Raw genomic sequence first — 16009 nt, 5'->3', positions numbered from 1 at the left:
CCGTCGGCCGACCGTACATCATCGGCCATCCGTATCAGCCAATCGTGCCGGCTATCCGTACCGCCATCTGAACATCGTCAGCTGCCGTACCAGCCGTCCGTCTCAGTCGTCCGTGCCGACGTCCGACCATCGTTGGCCGTCCGTACGAACCGTCCGTACCAGCCATCTATATCGTCGTCCATACCGACGCCGACCACCGATTGTCGTCCGTACCGTCGACAAAATCCGACAGTCGTCCGTACCATCGACGATCTCCGACAGCCGTCCGTACCATCGACCATACTTCGTTTCCAAGACCGCGATCAGTATGCAACACTCGATTCAATACTGATCAAGCATGGATTTTGACGGAAACGATTCCGAGTTGGGATCATGGTACGATGAAGATCATGACTTTGGTCCGGAGCAAGAGGTCACCGAGGACGAGCCATGGAACGACGAACACACTGGTGCCGATCCGGAGCCAGCGACTACCGAGAACGCGTCTTGGTACCAGGAGGACTTTGAAGAAGGCTCGGAACTAGAGGAACACGAGCATGGATCACCAGACTGCTATTGGCCGTCTATGTCCCGAGCTACGCGCTATAACAAGCCAAGGTCGAACCGCTATGATGACTCCGACAATGATGACCTGGGTTCTTACTATACGCCGTCCGCATATCATCGAGAGCCGCGGAAGGAATACTCGAGTTGCACCCGAGCAATCCCAACCTTTCCATCGCACGCATCATCGAGCAAGTCAAGTGCTTGCCGCACTCGGAACCAAGGACTTCCGAGCTGGTCACCACGCGCAACACCGATCAATCCGTCAAGTCGCGACCGAGATAAAGCCAAGGCGAGCATTGTGGTTTCTCGGACTAAGTCAAGGGAGCAGACCGCAAGGAAGCCAGCGCAATCTCCCGGAGCACCAAATTTCACGGACGAGTTGATCTCTATCCGATCTGAACTCCAACACCTTGGAGAAATGTTGGGCCAGGCAGCGAGATCTTACACCCAGGGAGAATCATCACGGCACCAACACTCGGCCCTTGTAACTGTACCAACACCAGTCCCGCGAGTTCTTCATCAGCCGGAACAAGGTGACTTGACGCGGAACAAGCCGAATACCGACTTGATTGAGAACGCCGCACCAACGACGCAAGCTAACCGTACGCTGAGCCTAGGACGTGATTTCGATCGACAAGCCCGTCCAGAAGAAGTCATTGACTCGGGAGGAATCATAGAGAAGCCAGCCGAGCCCCCAGACCGACAAGTTCTTACACTCGGAGGTCCAAGTTCGGGTCATTACGCAGACCACGGAAAACTCTTTACCGCTCTCGATCGAGGCTTAACCGACACTCGACCGCCGCGTCCGGAGCCGACCATAGTACGCGAATCCTTACCCAGGACGCGTACCGAGCCATCAACCGAAGTCCAAGGAGATTCTGGCCGCGCAATTGAAGTCATATCCGGTAATCACTCGGTAATGGGGAGTTCCAAGTTAGCTAGGCCACCGGAGATGGCCATTGATGGATCTTTTCACTCGGTATTGTCCATGACTACTTCAAGTAGTAAGCTCCAGCTGGGAGTCGCCTATACCGTGCCATCCTTCTCCACCCTTAGCGCCAAGGCCGTTACCGCACAAGGTCATATGGCGATGTATTTGTCCAACTTTGGTGCGGATCAAACTTATGTGTGGCATCCTGGAGAGTCTCAGCAAGCAACCACGGTTCATGAAGGGATCCGAGCGACCAGTGCCGCTGGCCTTACCGGGGAAGTCCTATCCTTTTCTCTTAAGGCCTTACTGTTTCCTTTTGATCCCGGTAAATTAAACCGCGGTTGGCCTTTTGATGCTGCTGATTTGGGTTTTCCTTTTTGATCCAGGTGATGAGCAAAGTTTTGAGGCCAAAACTTCTATAAGAGGGAGGGAATGATGTGATCACGGGATCGACCACTCGGCCGTGAACACTCGATTCTCTCGGACGTCTCTCAACCACCTCTCGGACAACACTTGGACGCCTCTCGGACACTTATCGACAACTTGGAACCGGCCTTCCTAGTGATGCGCGGTACCAACTAGTTTCCAAGGATCATCAAGGAGGAGCAAGTAAAGTCATCTAATGGGCTTTGCAATCCAAGCTTCAACCCTCACACCAATGGCTCATGGCTAGCATCACCACTTAAGAGCCTTGAGTTGCGACCAGCTTTGGGAAGCTTAGTTCGCGAGTCTTCACCATCGCGCAAGCGTGAAGACGCCCCTAAGTCATTAGAAGGAGCTGTACTCTTTTCCCTACTTTGGGTTTGTCCCAATGGGTTTACCAAAGAGGTTTTAACGAGGCAGCGAACTCTAGTGCATCTCCACTTCGTTCCCGCTTGGCTCATGACTTGGAAACAATCATTGACAAGTTTAGGAGCCAAGGAAGTGAAGATCCTATCACCGCGTCCAGCCAATGACGTGGCTTTTCTATCTCTCTCCCTTCCCTTCCTTTGAATTTCTTCTTGAACCTTCTATGACCGTTGGATTGGTCTTTCCTTTGTTTTACTTTTGCTTTTGCTTTATGGCCAAGTGTAAGGATGAGATCCTGGCCGCGTGTCTAGGGTTTTAGAGTCTCCCATTTGTAAGCCTTCCTATATAAAGGCCTAAACCCTCATTGTAAAAGGCAGACTTGAAGTATTGAATTAAATTTCACAAGAGAGAATCTTGTTCTTGTCTCACCTCTCTCCTTAGTCCAAGTCCGGGACTTGACTACCGAGAAACCCTAGCCGATCTCGAACCGGGTTCGACATCGACTAGTTGACCGTATCACGGGCCGAGCCATCTCCCGTGTGTCGTCGCATCAAACCACCTTCGCGTCCCTCTCTACCGTATCACGTCCGGTTCCTACCGCTCGTTGTACTTTCGCTTCGACTCCACCTTCCTTATCGCATCACCGAGAATCCTTACCGCATCACCAAGGGTTCTTACCGCCGCGTTGCCGAGAGCCGTTCCCGCAGTTTACCTTCAAACTCCGGGAACCGATTTCCGCATCGTCCGTACCGCGACCGAGACTGCTCGACCGAAGCCGAGACCAAAGGCCGGATCTCTCGATCCGCTCGTTCGTCTCAGCTCATCTCTCGCATCCATCGTTTGTTTCCTTACTGGATTCAAATCTCCGAGCCTTGTCCGAGGAAAGCCTCATCTAAATTCCTCGGCTCAAGAGAGTTTCGTTCCGTCCGTCCGCAGCGACCGTCCGTCCGTGCGACTCGGTAGACGACCGCGTCCGGCGGTCACATCACCTTCACTGCTTCATTTCGATCAATGCAGACTCCCTCACTACTTACACAGCGCAGGCCCTGGAGCAATCATCACAAACATATATATACAGAATTAGAGGATTGTACGTACGTAGTACTTGACACACAAGGATCTATGTGGATTAATTATCTGCTTTTATAATAAGTTTAAATTTATACACCTTGAGGATCAAAGTCTCTAGCTTTGGGGATTTATTGAGCATCCGCCGAAGCACTTCCCAACCTTGTTGTGTATTACTCTCAAAATGAAGCTTAACAAGGTTTGAGAAGAAAGGTAATGCCACACATCTTGAATACATATCCTGAAACGACCAAGACAACAAATAACAAACTAGTGGTCATGATCAGACCAGAAAATGATATTAATAAGACAAGGAAGAAGAGAGTTTATCAAACAAAGATAAGTTTACAGACCTTAACAGAAGCAGAAGCCAGGGAAAGGGTCTTAACGTTGCGCATCCAACTCATGATCGTACATAGATTCATGTAAGCTTCATATTGCCGTTTCAGTTCGACCTCTTGTTCAGTTAATATGGGATTGGAATCCAAGAAAACATCTAGTTTGGCTTCAACAAGGGAATCCACGAATTTGGCAGTAGAACAGGGAGTAGGAGCGGAACCAGAGAAGTCGAGGTAAATAAGACTCGGTGTGTTGAATCGCATGATGCGACAGTGCTCAATATNCATCTCTCGCATCCATCGTTTGTTTCCTTACTGGATTCAAATCTCCGAGCCTTGTCCGAGGAAAGCCTCATCTAAATTCCTCGGCTCAAGAGAGTTTCGTTCCGTCCGTCCGCAGCGACCGTCCGTCCGTGCGACTCGGTAGACGACCGCGTCCGGCGGTCACATCACCTTCACTGCTTCATTTCGATCAATGCAGACTCCCTCACTACTTACACAGCGCAGGCCCTGGAGCAATCATCACAAACATATATATACAGAATTAGAGGATTGTACGTACGTAGTACTTGACACACAAGGATCTATGTGGATTAATTATCTGCTTTTATAATAAGTTTAAATTTATACACCTTGAGGATCAAAGTCTCTAGCTTTGGGGATTTATTGAGCATCCGCCGAAGCACTTCCCAACCTTGTTGTGTATTACTCTCAAAATGAAGCTTAACAAGGTTTGAGAAGAAAGGTAATGCCACACATCTTGAATACATATCCTGAAACGACCAAGACAACAAATAACAAACTAGTGGTCATGATCAGACCAGAAAATGATATTAATAAGACAAGGAAGAAGAGAGTTTATCAAACAAAGATAAGTTTACAGACCTTAACAGAAGCAGAAGCCAGGGAAAGGGTCTTAACGTTGCGCATCCAACTCATGATCGTACATAGATTCATGTAAGCTTCATATTGCCGTTTCAGTTCGACCTCTTGTTCAGTTAATATGGGATTGGAATCCAAGAAAACATCTAGTTTGGCTTCAACAAGGGAATCCACGAATTTGGCAGTAGAACAGGGAGTAGGAGCGGAACCAGAGAAGTCGAGGTAAATAAGACTCGGTGTGTTGAATCGCATGATGCGACAGTGCTCAATATTGTTGTTGTAGTTCAATGTGAGTCTCTTGAGGGTTTTGTGGGATATAGAGTATATTGTTCTATCATAAACTGGGGTACTGCAGTAATTTACGAATAACTCCTCTAGTATTGGACAACCAGGAAGCATACTATAACACAAGGTGTCGCAGGCATACCAAACTGCATGGAGAAATAGACTCTTTAGCACTGGAAGAAACACTTTTGGAAATCCTGTTCGATGTGGACCACGCTCTATTTCTATATATTGTTAGTTTAACCAGCGTCTTGATTGTAAAAACACTAGTAGGCCAGATTACTTGCGAACGAGTAAAACCTACTGGAAAACGCAGATCAAGATCCATGACATCTCCTCGTTCCAGGACACGGCGTAGCCATTGGTCNAGCACTTCCCAACCTTGTTGTGTATTACTCTCAAAATGAAGCTTAACAAGGTTTGAGAAGAAAGGTAATGCCACACATCTTGAATACATATCCTGAAACGACCAAGACAACAAATAACAAACTAGTGGTCATGATCAGACCAGAAAATGATATTAATAAGACAAGGAAGAAGAGAGTTTATCAAACAAAGATAAGTTTACAGACCTTAACAGAAGCAGAAGCCAGGGAAAGGGTCTTAACGTTGCGCATCCAACTCATGATCGTACATAGATTCATGTAAGCTTCATATTGCCGTTTCAGTTCGACCTCTTGTTCAGTTAATATGGGATTGGAATCCAAGAAAACATCTAGTTTGGCTTCAACAAGGGAATCCACGAATTTGGCAGTAGAACAGGGAGTAGGAGCGGAACCAGAGAAGTCGAGGTAAATAAGACTCGGTGTGTTGAATCGCATGATGCGACAGTGCTCAATATTGTTGTTGTAGTTCAATGTGAGTCTCTTGAGGGTTTTGTGGGATATAGAGTATATTGTTCTATCATAAACTGGGGTACTGCAGTAATTTACGAATAACTCCTCTAGTATTGGACAACCAGGAAGCATACTATAACACAAGGTGTCGCAGGCATACCAAACTGCATGGAGAAATAGACTCTTTAGCACTGGAAGAAACACTTTTGGAAATCCTGTTCGATGTGGACCACGCTCTATTTCTATATATTGTTAGTTTAACCAGCGTCTTGATTGTAAAAACACTAGTAGGCCAGATTACTTGCGAACGAGTAAAACCTACTGGAAAACGCAGATCAAGATCCATGACATCTCCTCGTTCCAGGACACGGCGTAGCCATTGGTCGGTTTCGGTAGTAGCAGAACTACGTGGACATTTCAGTGAGAGTTTCTTTACGGAGTTGCAACGCGAAAGGGTTTTATACACAAAATCCCGAAAGCTCTCCTGAACATCTTCCCTCTCACTTTTACCCTCCTCGGGATAAACTAAATCTGAGTAGTCGAAATGTAAATGATGTTGAGATGCAAAGAGTTGAAACATCAATGGAAACAGATACCTCCACCTTCTGGAGATAAGAGATGTAGAAGCAGCTCGTTTTGTCGGAAGAAAGGACAAGATCTTAGCAAGTATCTCATCTGAAAACGAGTTGATGATTGCATCTCTAGAGCCAGATTTCACTTTTTTGGCGTCCATGAGATACAAGCCCTAGTAGTCAAAAATGATATGAGCTCAAATCAAACAGAAGAATATCAAAGTAATTAATTAGAAGATAACACAGTTAAGGTTTATAAAACTCGTATATTAGTAATATGGCTCATTTGTTTCTCTTCAGATTAGTAACTTGTTCTTATAATGCTCATCTTTATCTAATGACTTTTTAACGGATGCAGGTAAAGACTAATCTTCGCGACTTCTTTACCGGATACATTAAAGGCCGATATGATCGAATGGGTTGGCCACAAGTTTGGAAACTGAAAGATTGGCCTCCATCTAAGGCCTTCGAAGAAAACTTGCCACGTCATGCGATGGAGTTCTTATGCAGTTTGCCTTTGAAGCAGTACACTCACCCAGATAATGGACCATTGAATCTGGCTGTCAAACTGCCTAAAAATTGCTTGAAGCCAGACATGGGGCCAAAGACATATATTGCTTATGGATTTGAGCAAGAGTTTGGCCGTGGAGATTCTGTTACTAAGCTCCATTGCGACATGTCTGATGCGGTTAGTAACCCTTACGTTTTTTTATTTTCTCGTGTTCATTTCCATTTCATTGTTATATATACTTGTGTCAATTCTTTTGGTAGTTTCCCTTTCATAATGATTTCAGAACCTAATAAAACAACAGAATCAGATAACAGTAAAATCTTAAGTATATCAGTTCACTTAGTTTTTCTTAAAATTAAAATATAGGATTAGTTGTCTCTTTCTTCATTTAATCTTTTGAATTTTCTAGACCTCAAATTGAGCTGTCTGAGGGTTAGTTACCTTTTTCCTTATGGGCCCACAACGATTTTTTTTCTTCTAAAAAAAGTATTTTGGACTTTTTTTAATCAACCGGAATTTACTAGCGTAAATCCAAAATTCTGCTATACCGAAGATAAGAACGGCCTTTGCTAGAAGGTTGAAAAGACAGATTTATGTCAATAAACCAGAAGAAAATTTGCTTGTTGCATATTCTTCCTACTAAACGCTGTCGTTGTCGCTAATCCTTTCCTTTGAAGTAGAAAGACCAACATCAATCTTGTTGGGGTTTGTGAGTAATTCAATCACTCAAATTCTAATTCCACTACCTTTTTTCCAAAGCAAAGAAATTCTCAATTTGATAGGGGATGCAATAAAAATGTTAAGAACCTTGAAGAGTACAATGCCACATTGTAACAATTTTGTCTTCCTACTGGTAAGCATGCAATCATCTGATATAAAAGGGATTGTTAAAGGTTATACTCATCAAAAGAGTATGGCCATGTTCTTTTATTAAACGCTGCGACAACGACAGCGACATAATGAAACGACTTGTCAAGAGAAGTAGCAACTATGTTAAACAACACTCATTCTTAGGATTTTCAGAAGAAGAAGTTGATTTGTGGAATTTGAGCTAGTGTTCTCTGAAGATTGAAGTCTTGTTATTATTGTTCTTAAACTTTGGGTGCAATTTTCTTTGATCTGCTTTGTAAGTTAATGGTTCTCGTTATCAGTTTAGTTTCCAAGGGCTTTTCTTTCGTCCGTTGGCTTAGCCTCCCTCATTTGGGATTTAAGACTCCGAAGATATTCAGGTTTTGCCGCTAAAGTTTGTACTCCATGTATCCTTTCATGTTTATTATCAATAATATCAGATGACAAAAAAAAATGTTAAACGACAATGTGGAGATGAAAATTACAGATTCAGATGAGTCGTCGACGACAACCGTTAAGTCGTAACAACATCACATTAATCGCTGAAAATAGCGACTTTCAATCTTCATTAGCGTTCATTATCTGTCACACTTCTCCTCTCCGATCAAACTGTTTTTCTTCTTTGTTGTCACTGTCTATATATGGATGATCCCATATATGGATGTTCCCAATACTTTTATTAAATGGCCAAATTCTTTTGTTGAACTCTATTTATGAAGCACATCAAATATTCATTTTCTCCAAAATGGATTTGGTAAAAGATCCTTTGTCACATTGGAGTTCAGTTGAAGTTGAGTACCGGTCTTGTTACTTGTGAAATGCTTGGTTGTCGAAATTATATTTTCAGATTCAATTTTGATATCCACAAAGATACATTGTAATATACAAAAACACATTGAAAATTGATTGTTGGACTAGAAAATTATAACTGATATAGATACCACTTGAATGAACTCTTAACTTGTTGATTCCTACNAATACTTCATATCCAATTCGGTCAAAAATTGATTTCAATAATAATTTCTCTCTCTCTTATCGATATACTTCATATCATATACTCTCTCTCTATCAAAATACATTTTGATGAATTACTATTAGTTAATAATTATGAAAATATGTTATTATAAATAATAATACATTTATTACTAAACATTAAATTTTTTTTAATCTATGTGAAAGTTTCAAAAAATCATTTATTCTAATACAAAAAGAGTACTGATTTATTTTAGTACTAGTATAAAAAGAAGCACGTTGTCATATATAAAGGTCAACTAACATTAGTTTAATAATAATAATTTTTCTCTCTCTCTCCTAGTCCTCTTAATCCTATTTGATATTCGGTGTGGGTTATTTTCAGGTGAATGTATTGACGCACATATCTGAAGTGGCCATTAAAGAGGATAACAAATCTGGAATTGAAGAACTGAAAAAGAAGCATGCTAAACAAGATGTCAAAGAGCTGTATAGCTCTGTAGCTAACAAGGAGGAAATGATAAAGATTCTTGTCAAGTCTAAACAAGAAGCCGTAAATGTTGAATCTGATGATGGAGCTCTCTGGGACATTTTCCGTAGAGAAGACATTCCTAAATTAGAAAGTTACCTTCTGAAACATTACCAGGAGTTTAGACATTTCTATTGCTGCCCTTTGTCCCAGGTACACTTCTATATTTTGCATACTTTCACCTCCTCCTTTCTTCAATAACATATAGTAGTATGTACTGTCTCTTTGTGTCCAGTCTCTTCAAAGATGGTTTTTGTGTCTATTTGTATGCTCATCCACCTTATTCTTTTCAGGTTTCTCATCCGATACACGACCAGACCATCTATCTAACACGATATCATATCAAGAAGCTGAAAGAAGAATATGGTATGCTGAATTTTTACTAATAACCAATCACATTTTCCATCTTACTTTCCACATTATCTTGACAGTTCTATAGTGATATATCTTTGGGGCTGTATTCTGTAGGTATTGAACCATGGACCTTTAATCAGAAGCTTGGCGATGCTGTCTTAATACCTGTCGGGTGCCCGCATCAAGTCAGAAATTTGAAGGTGAATTTTTTTATATATATTACTAGCTTATTAGGATACAGTGGATTAATTTAAGCAACTGTGCTTTTTTGTTTTGTTTCGGAGCATAAGTAAGTAGGGTTCATCAATTGATCATTGTACTATTTCTCTTGTCTCTTGCAGTCCTGCACAAAGGTAGCGCTTGACTTTGTCTCACCTGAAAATATCAGCGAGTGTTTACGCTTGACAAAACAGTTTCGTCTACTTCCACCTAATCATTTTGCAAAAGAAGACAAGTTGGAGGTGTTTATTTTGTCTTAATTCCTGGTTGTTTTTGGAGCAAAGTTTCCAACTCCTCTGTAAATGTCATTGTTTTCGGTTTCCCGTGTTTTGCTTGAACAGGTTAAGAAGATGATAATCCATGCAGTCGATAAGTCTCTTAGGGACTTAAGTGGACAGGAGTGAGTTTTTTTTTACTTCTCTTCTCACTACCTCTCTCAATCATATCAGTCAAATTGGTTTCTTTTTGTTTAAGCTTGAGTCTTTTTTTTCGTTGTGTTGGTTCAGGTATCCAGAACCCGAAGAGAAGAAAACATGTAAGGGAGGGAAAAGTAAGGCAAAAGGGGGAGCCAAGGGAGGTGTTAAGGCTGCCAAAAAGTTACCTCGAAGTGAAAGGTGGGCGTATTTAGCTCTCGTCTCACTACTTTTAAGAAAACATTAGTAAACAGAGTTTCTCTGCTTTTGCGTTGGTTCAGGTCTTTGGAAGCTGAAGTGGAGAAAAAAGCTGAAGAGGAGAAAACAAAGGGGATAGTCGATAAGACTCTCGAAGACTTACCTCCAAGTGAAAAGTGAGTATTTTACTTCTCTTCTTACTCTTAAAAAAAAACCATCAGTAAACTGGGTTTCTTTTTTTGTCTAAGCTGAGTTTTTTGTGTGTGCGTTGGTTCAGGTCTTGGGAGGAAAAATCAAAGGGTATAGTGAATCCAATCGATAAGGCTCTAGAAGACTTGCCTCCAACTGAAAAGAAGTAAGCGTGTTTACTTGTCTTCTCACTACCTAAAAAGCATTAGTGAAACTGAGTGTTTACTTGTCGTCTAAAGCTGAAGTTTCTTTTCTTTTGTATCTGGTTCAGGTTTCAAGAAGCCGAAGGGGTGAAAAGAGCCAAGATATTAAAGACATACGTGCGGAAGAGAAAGCGAAGAAGTGAAGAAATCAACGCAAAGACATTATTAGCAAATTTACAAGCGGAGAAGATGTAGGAGTAGTGGTAGTAGTCTTTTGTTGTAGCTTTAGCAGACTCACTAAGTTAAACAGAGCACCAATGGAGTGAGAAGATACTTGTCGTTAGTTACTTATATCTAACTTTTGGCATATTTTGTATTTTCTCCTTAATCTGCTCTGATTCTATGACGTAACCTAATTTTCTCAAGATAATTGCTGGAGTAATCATACTAAGAGGTCCCGTTGGAGTGCTCTAATACTCTTAATTGGGCTTTATTACACGCTGAAACAGAGTAGTGAAGTACAGTGATAACAATCGATGGACCGTAGATATGGTTTAATATTAATTTAGCGTCCGGTTCGTTTCAAACCAAACTGCCTGACATTAACTGGATCGAACGAAAGTCAATTCATAAACCAAAAACTACTTGAAGACAAGTTTGTATTAACCACGAGAAAGAGTGTCAACTTCCACAAGATTCAAGCAAAAAGGGATTTCTCAAAGAAACTGAAACTGTAAAAAAGAGTCAATTAACAACAATGCTCTCCAAACAGAAGTGAATTTATTTGCAAATCCCATTCTCAAGAGAGAAGAACCTCGTACAAATTAATAAAAGGGGGGAAGAAACAGAATGATAAACCATGAGGAGAGCGAGCAGCACGGGATTTAGCTAGACATTGGGTGATTGTAAACGTATTCAATGGCGAGAGTGCAAGAATCGATCTTGTCAGCTTCTTTGTCCGGGATTTCCAGCTTGAATTCCTCTTCAATAGCCATCACTATCTCCACTGTGTCCAAACTATCTAACCCCAGATCGTTTTGGAAATGTACCTCAGGAGTCACCTGTAGTTTGATTGTTATCACCAAGTCATCAACGAAATGAACAACTCTTAAAGAGAACTGAAAGATTTGTATGTTTTCAAACAAAAAGGATTCATCAAATGCCAAATCCATTAGATCATGGCAACAACAACAACAAAAATCTGAAGCTGTAGCTTCTCACAATAAGCTAAACTTACTAGACCATTCAGAATCAGTTAACCTTAGATTAACAAACAAGACTCAAAGCAACATATTTTCAGATACCATTTGGTGTATATTCCCACTAGATCAATACCAATTCAATCAAAAGCTACAACATTGAAAAAGATTCAATCTTTCAGCAATGAGGAAAAAAAAGATAGGAACCACGATTCGATCCCATACATTGCAGGTCTAAGCCGAATCTTAACATTTAGCTGAAAATTTGTGAAAGATCGAGCTGACCTTAGAGGGATCGACTTTGGGGAAGCTCTTGACAACATCAAGAACTCTATCAACGACAGCTTCTCTGCTGAGATGATCATCGTGCGAAGAAAAAGATCGGATCGAACCAAGGAACCCAATTTGAGACTGATTCAGTCCTAGGGTTTGAACCGGAACCCTCAGATGACGAAGAATTGCATTTCTCAGTGCCATTTTCGTCTCTTCTTCGAACCTCGAGATTTAGGGATTTGATGAGACACACAAAGGTGAAGAAAGGTTCAAGGTTGTTCAGGTCATAGAGAGAAGACACGTGTTTGTCACGTGCCCGCTTGCTACTATAAGGCCAGGCCAAAACCCTTACGTGGGCTTACATAAGAAGCCCATAATGTATTAAAATTCTATAATTTGCAATCCTCTAAGTTTCTTATATGTTGTAATTTATCTCAAATAGTTTTCTAATTTCACAGAAAGGACCCAATCTCGAATAAACCAGCAACTTGGTAATATCAAACTCACTAATACAGTTTATTTGCAATTCCATATCGACGGGATCTCTCCGGTAAATATCGGGAACTAGTATTCTCAAGCGAGCGAGATCTCGACGTTTCTCAGATCCGTTCCGGCGAGTTAGATCTTTGCGGAATCATGGCTCCGGTCTCGGCGCTCGCCAAGTATAAGCTGGTGTTTTTGGGAGATCAATCCGTCGGCAAAACCAGTATCATCACTCGATTCATGTATGACAAATTCGACAATACTTACCAGGTAATATAATCTCCATTGCTCAAATCTAGTTGTGATCTCCACGATGCACGACGTTGGCTTGTGTTTTTGGGGGGATTTAAGTCGGGGACGTCCCAGGGTTTGATCGATTTTGAGATCCGTTCTTCGTGGACGGGAATCGTGTTTTTTTCAGTTCCTAGTTCTAAATCATTCTCTTGATCTGGCGTTTTGATTCTACTTAGTTGTGTGTGTGTGATCTGATTTGTAGACCGTGTTTAATCAATGAATATAACGTAACAATCACCTTGAATGATCATCGTTTTTTGTAATCGCTCGCTTTGTTCAGTGCCATAGTTCTAAATCGTTCTCTTGATCTCGCGTTAGATTCTATGTTGTTGTGTGTGATCTGATTTGTAGACCGTGTTTAATTAATGTATAGAACGTAACCATCAGCTTTAGTGATCATCGTTTGTGAATTTTGGCTTTTGTAATCGCTCACTTTGTTCAGTGTCATAGAAGATCCAAGTAACATATGATGATGCTTCCTTGATCTTTGTTATCATTATTTATTTAATCGAATTTGTTCTCAGTTACTGATTTGTATATATGATAATGACGTTTGAGCTCCTACTTGTAAGTGAACTGTGCTAGCTTATCATCGTTATACTCAATTTTCTTTTCCTCAGGCCACAATTGGTATTGATTTTCTATCGAAGACAATGTACCTTGAAGATCGAACGGTCAGACTTCAGCTTTGGTAAGATCTTGAGCCTCTTTTTGTTTTCGAACGCTGATGAATATAAATTGCAGATTGACCATGATTTGGTTATTAACATTGAGAGCCGTAAACATATGACAGGGATACAGCAGGGCAAGAGCGATTCAGGAGTCTTATTCCGAGCTATATCAGGGATTCGTCTGTTGCTGTTATTGTGTATGATGTTGCAAGTATGCGTCTCTTCACCCTTTCTCTGCTTTCTCTCAAACAACATGAATATTTTTCCCATATCTCACATGTTGTGGCTGTGATATTCAGTAACCTTATGAGTTCATGCATTTTGATTTCTTCTCTATCTTGATCCATCGTGCGTTGTGTAACTCGAGATTTATTTGGTTTTCCACTGACATATAGGCAGGCAATCCTTTCTAAACACTACTAAGTGGATCGATGAGGTTAGGACAGAGCGTGGTAGTGATGTGATAGTTGTGCTTGTGGGAAACAAAACTGACCTTGTGGAAAAAAGGTAATAGTGATCCACTATCTCTTCTTTTACATGTTTATTTTCAAACTTTGCTATGCAAAATCACTATTCAATAGCAATTGGACTAAAAAAATGGTAGCCCTCTTTCCCGGTCTGTTTTTGTAAGTATGTTTCCGGTACAAATGAGTTTCTTTTTGGATTTAACCGCTTCTTATTTTCTAGTGGTATTGAGTATGTTCCAAACGACCCTACAAGATAATAAATGGAAAATCATTTGGTGCTCAACTGCATAGGGTTTCTTTATAGTCAACACGCTTTGACACTTGATGGTGCCTACTATTTGTCACTGCCAATGGGCCTTTTGTAATAAATTGTTTGTTTCTCAGGCAAGTGTCAATAGAGGAAGCAGAAGCCAAGGCTCGTGAACTTAATGTAATGTTTATCGAAACCAGTGCCAAAGCAGGCTTCAACATCAAGGTAATAATGATTTTCGCTTCACCTATTTCTGAGGGCTTCTTGAACAACAAAAGATTGTTGATTAACCGAGACTTTTATACCCACCTGCTGGTTGTAACATCCTTCTCATTCGTATGGTTCTCTTGTTAATACTCTTCTCTTAACAGTTACTGCAAATCCATAACGCTATCAGTCCGTACAAATTCTGTTTTAGTTCTAATGTTTTCAACCCTATTTCCATTGATAGGCGCTCTTCCGCAAGATAGCAGCAGCTTTGCCCGGAATGGAAACATTGTCTTCGACAAAGCAGGAAGATATGGTTGATGTCAATCTCAAGTCTTCCAATGCAAATGCATCTATGTCTCAGCAGCAATCAGGAGGATGCTCTTGTTAAAATTGGCAACAGCAACAACAAACCGATAGAGAACAATAAGACAAACAAAAAAAAAGTCCCTCCAGCCTTCGCATTATCCAATCCGTTATTGTAAAATTTTTGCCTGCTTATTTGACTTTTTTTTTGTAACTTTCATCAGGTTTTAAGAAAGACTTTGTTTTAGCTATGGTTTGTCCCTAACTCTGATCTTTTGTGGTCTTTTGGAGCTTCAAATGCTCTCTGCTTCAGTACTTTTGTTTAATATTGTCTCAGAACTATGATTTGTCAGTCTATGAATTTAATTACATAAAAACACTCTTCTCGTTTCTTCCTTCCATGTGAAGACAGTTGAAGAGAGAAGATGGATGCATACTAGAGTTGTTTTTATGTTTGACCCATATCATAAAGAAACAGGGAATTAATTTCGTACACATGTCGTTAGGTCAGATCACTTAAATGAGCTAATTAAATTCAAAGTCTCACTGTTCCCAGGTATTTTTCTCCAGTTCCACCATGATAACCTTGTTTAAAGAAAACCTAAAAGAATATAAACTTATTTTATCTTGGTGAAAAGCTCTGATGGGGATTAATGCAGTTGAAATATGTATATACTCAGCGAGTATCACATTCTCACGGTAGAATAGTGCTGCGGTTAAGATCAAACAGGAGTAGATATTAGCGTTAAATAACTATAAATTCGGCTAGTTATTGCAAAAACAACAACTAACATTCACAAGTTGACGGGATGTACTTCTCTAGTGATTAGGAAAAGCTTTAATTCTTTATAATGTCAATACTTAATTATGACGCATACATTTTGAAAGATAGATAGAAACTTGTAGTAGGAGTGGCTTTCTTTTCAACGCACCTGAAAAGTATTTTCATATGTTTGAACCGTCCAACTAAATAAGTTATTCGAAACTTTTGTTCGAGTTGTTTCTTTAATGACATTCATAATCAAGTAATCATCCATAAAATTCCTCATACATAGTACCAAAGGCAACTGATAGCTTAATATTAGTCCATTGTACCAACTAATAACTAGAAATGAATTATAAAGGCACTTTGTGTGCTTTATTTGAATTTTCCCACTCTCAGCAAACAACACATAATTCGCAATAATGACAATAATTAAAGAAGAGACCACTTAAAAAAAAAAAAAAAAAAAAAA

General features: G+C 40.6%; 4 protein-coding genes across 4 annotated transcripts in view; 2 read left to right on the top strand and 2 right to left on the bottom strand.

Annotated features, from left to right (window-relative positions):
- The window catches only part of LOC109132566 (putative F-box/LRR-repeat protein At5g25860), an 8860-nt gene extending 2452 nt beyond the window's left edge, over positions 1-6408 (bottom strand). The window contains 5 exon segments of the mRNA XM_019244263.1: positions 4132-4182; positions 4305-4445; positions 5412-5513; positions 5553-5924; positions 5926-6408. Of these exon segments, the coding sequence (XP_019099808.1) occupies positions 4132-4182; positions 4305-4445; positions 5412-5513; positions 5553-5924; positions 5926-6408 (1149 nt within the window).
- On the top strand, positions 6585-10949 carry LOC104783015 (lysine-specific demethylase JMJ25-like). The gene is made up of 10 exons (XM_010508089.2): positions 6585-6935; positions 8965-9261; positions 9402-9474; positions 9577-9662; positions 9804-9923; positions 10023-10081; positions 10188-10295; positions 10376-10468; positions 10570-10647; positions 10753-10949. The coding sequence occupies exons 1-10, from the start codon at positions 6600-6602 to the stop codon at positions 10877-10879; spliced, it is 1377 nt and encodes a 458-aa protein (XP_010506391.1). The 5' UTR covers positions 6585-6599; the 3' UTR covers positions 10880-10949.
- LOC104783014 (acyl carrier protein 1, mitochondrial) lies at positions 11321-12368 on the bottom strand. The gene is made up of 2 exons (XM_010508088.2): positions 12109-12368; positions 11321-11685 (listed from the first exon to the last, which is right to left on the bottom strand). Exons 1-2 carry the CDS (start codon positions 12298-12300, stop codon positions 11509-11511), a joined length of 369 nt encoding a protein of 122 aa, XP_010506390.1. The 5' UTR covers positions 12301-12368; the 3' UTR covers positions 11321-11508.
- Positions 12559-15164, top strand: LOC104783013 (ras-related protein RABH1b). The gene is made up of 6 exons (XM_010508087.2): positions 12559-12849; positions 13494-13564; positions 13667-13755; positions 13940-14051; positions 14396-14486; positions 14713-15164. Exons 1-6 carry the CDS (start codon positions 12733-12735, stop codon positions 14857-14859), a joined length of 627 nt encoding a protein of 208 aa, XP_010506389.1. The 5' UTR covers positions 12559-12732; the 3' UTR covers positions 14860-15164.

The sequence above is a fragment of the Camelina sativa genome, chromosome 4 (assembly GCF_000633955.1).
Source record: "Camelina sativa cultivar DH55 chromosome 4, Cs, whole genome shotgun sequence".
Classification (NCBI taxonomy): domain Eukaryota; kingdom Viridiplantae; phylum Streptophyta; class Magnoliopsida; order Brassicales; family Brassicaceae; genus Camelina; species Camelina sativa.
The sequence above is the reverse complement of the archived record's forward strand: the minus strand, read 5'-3'. Positions and strand labels throughout refer to the sequence as shown.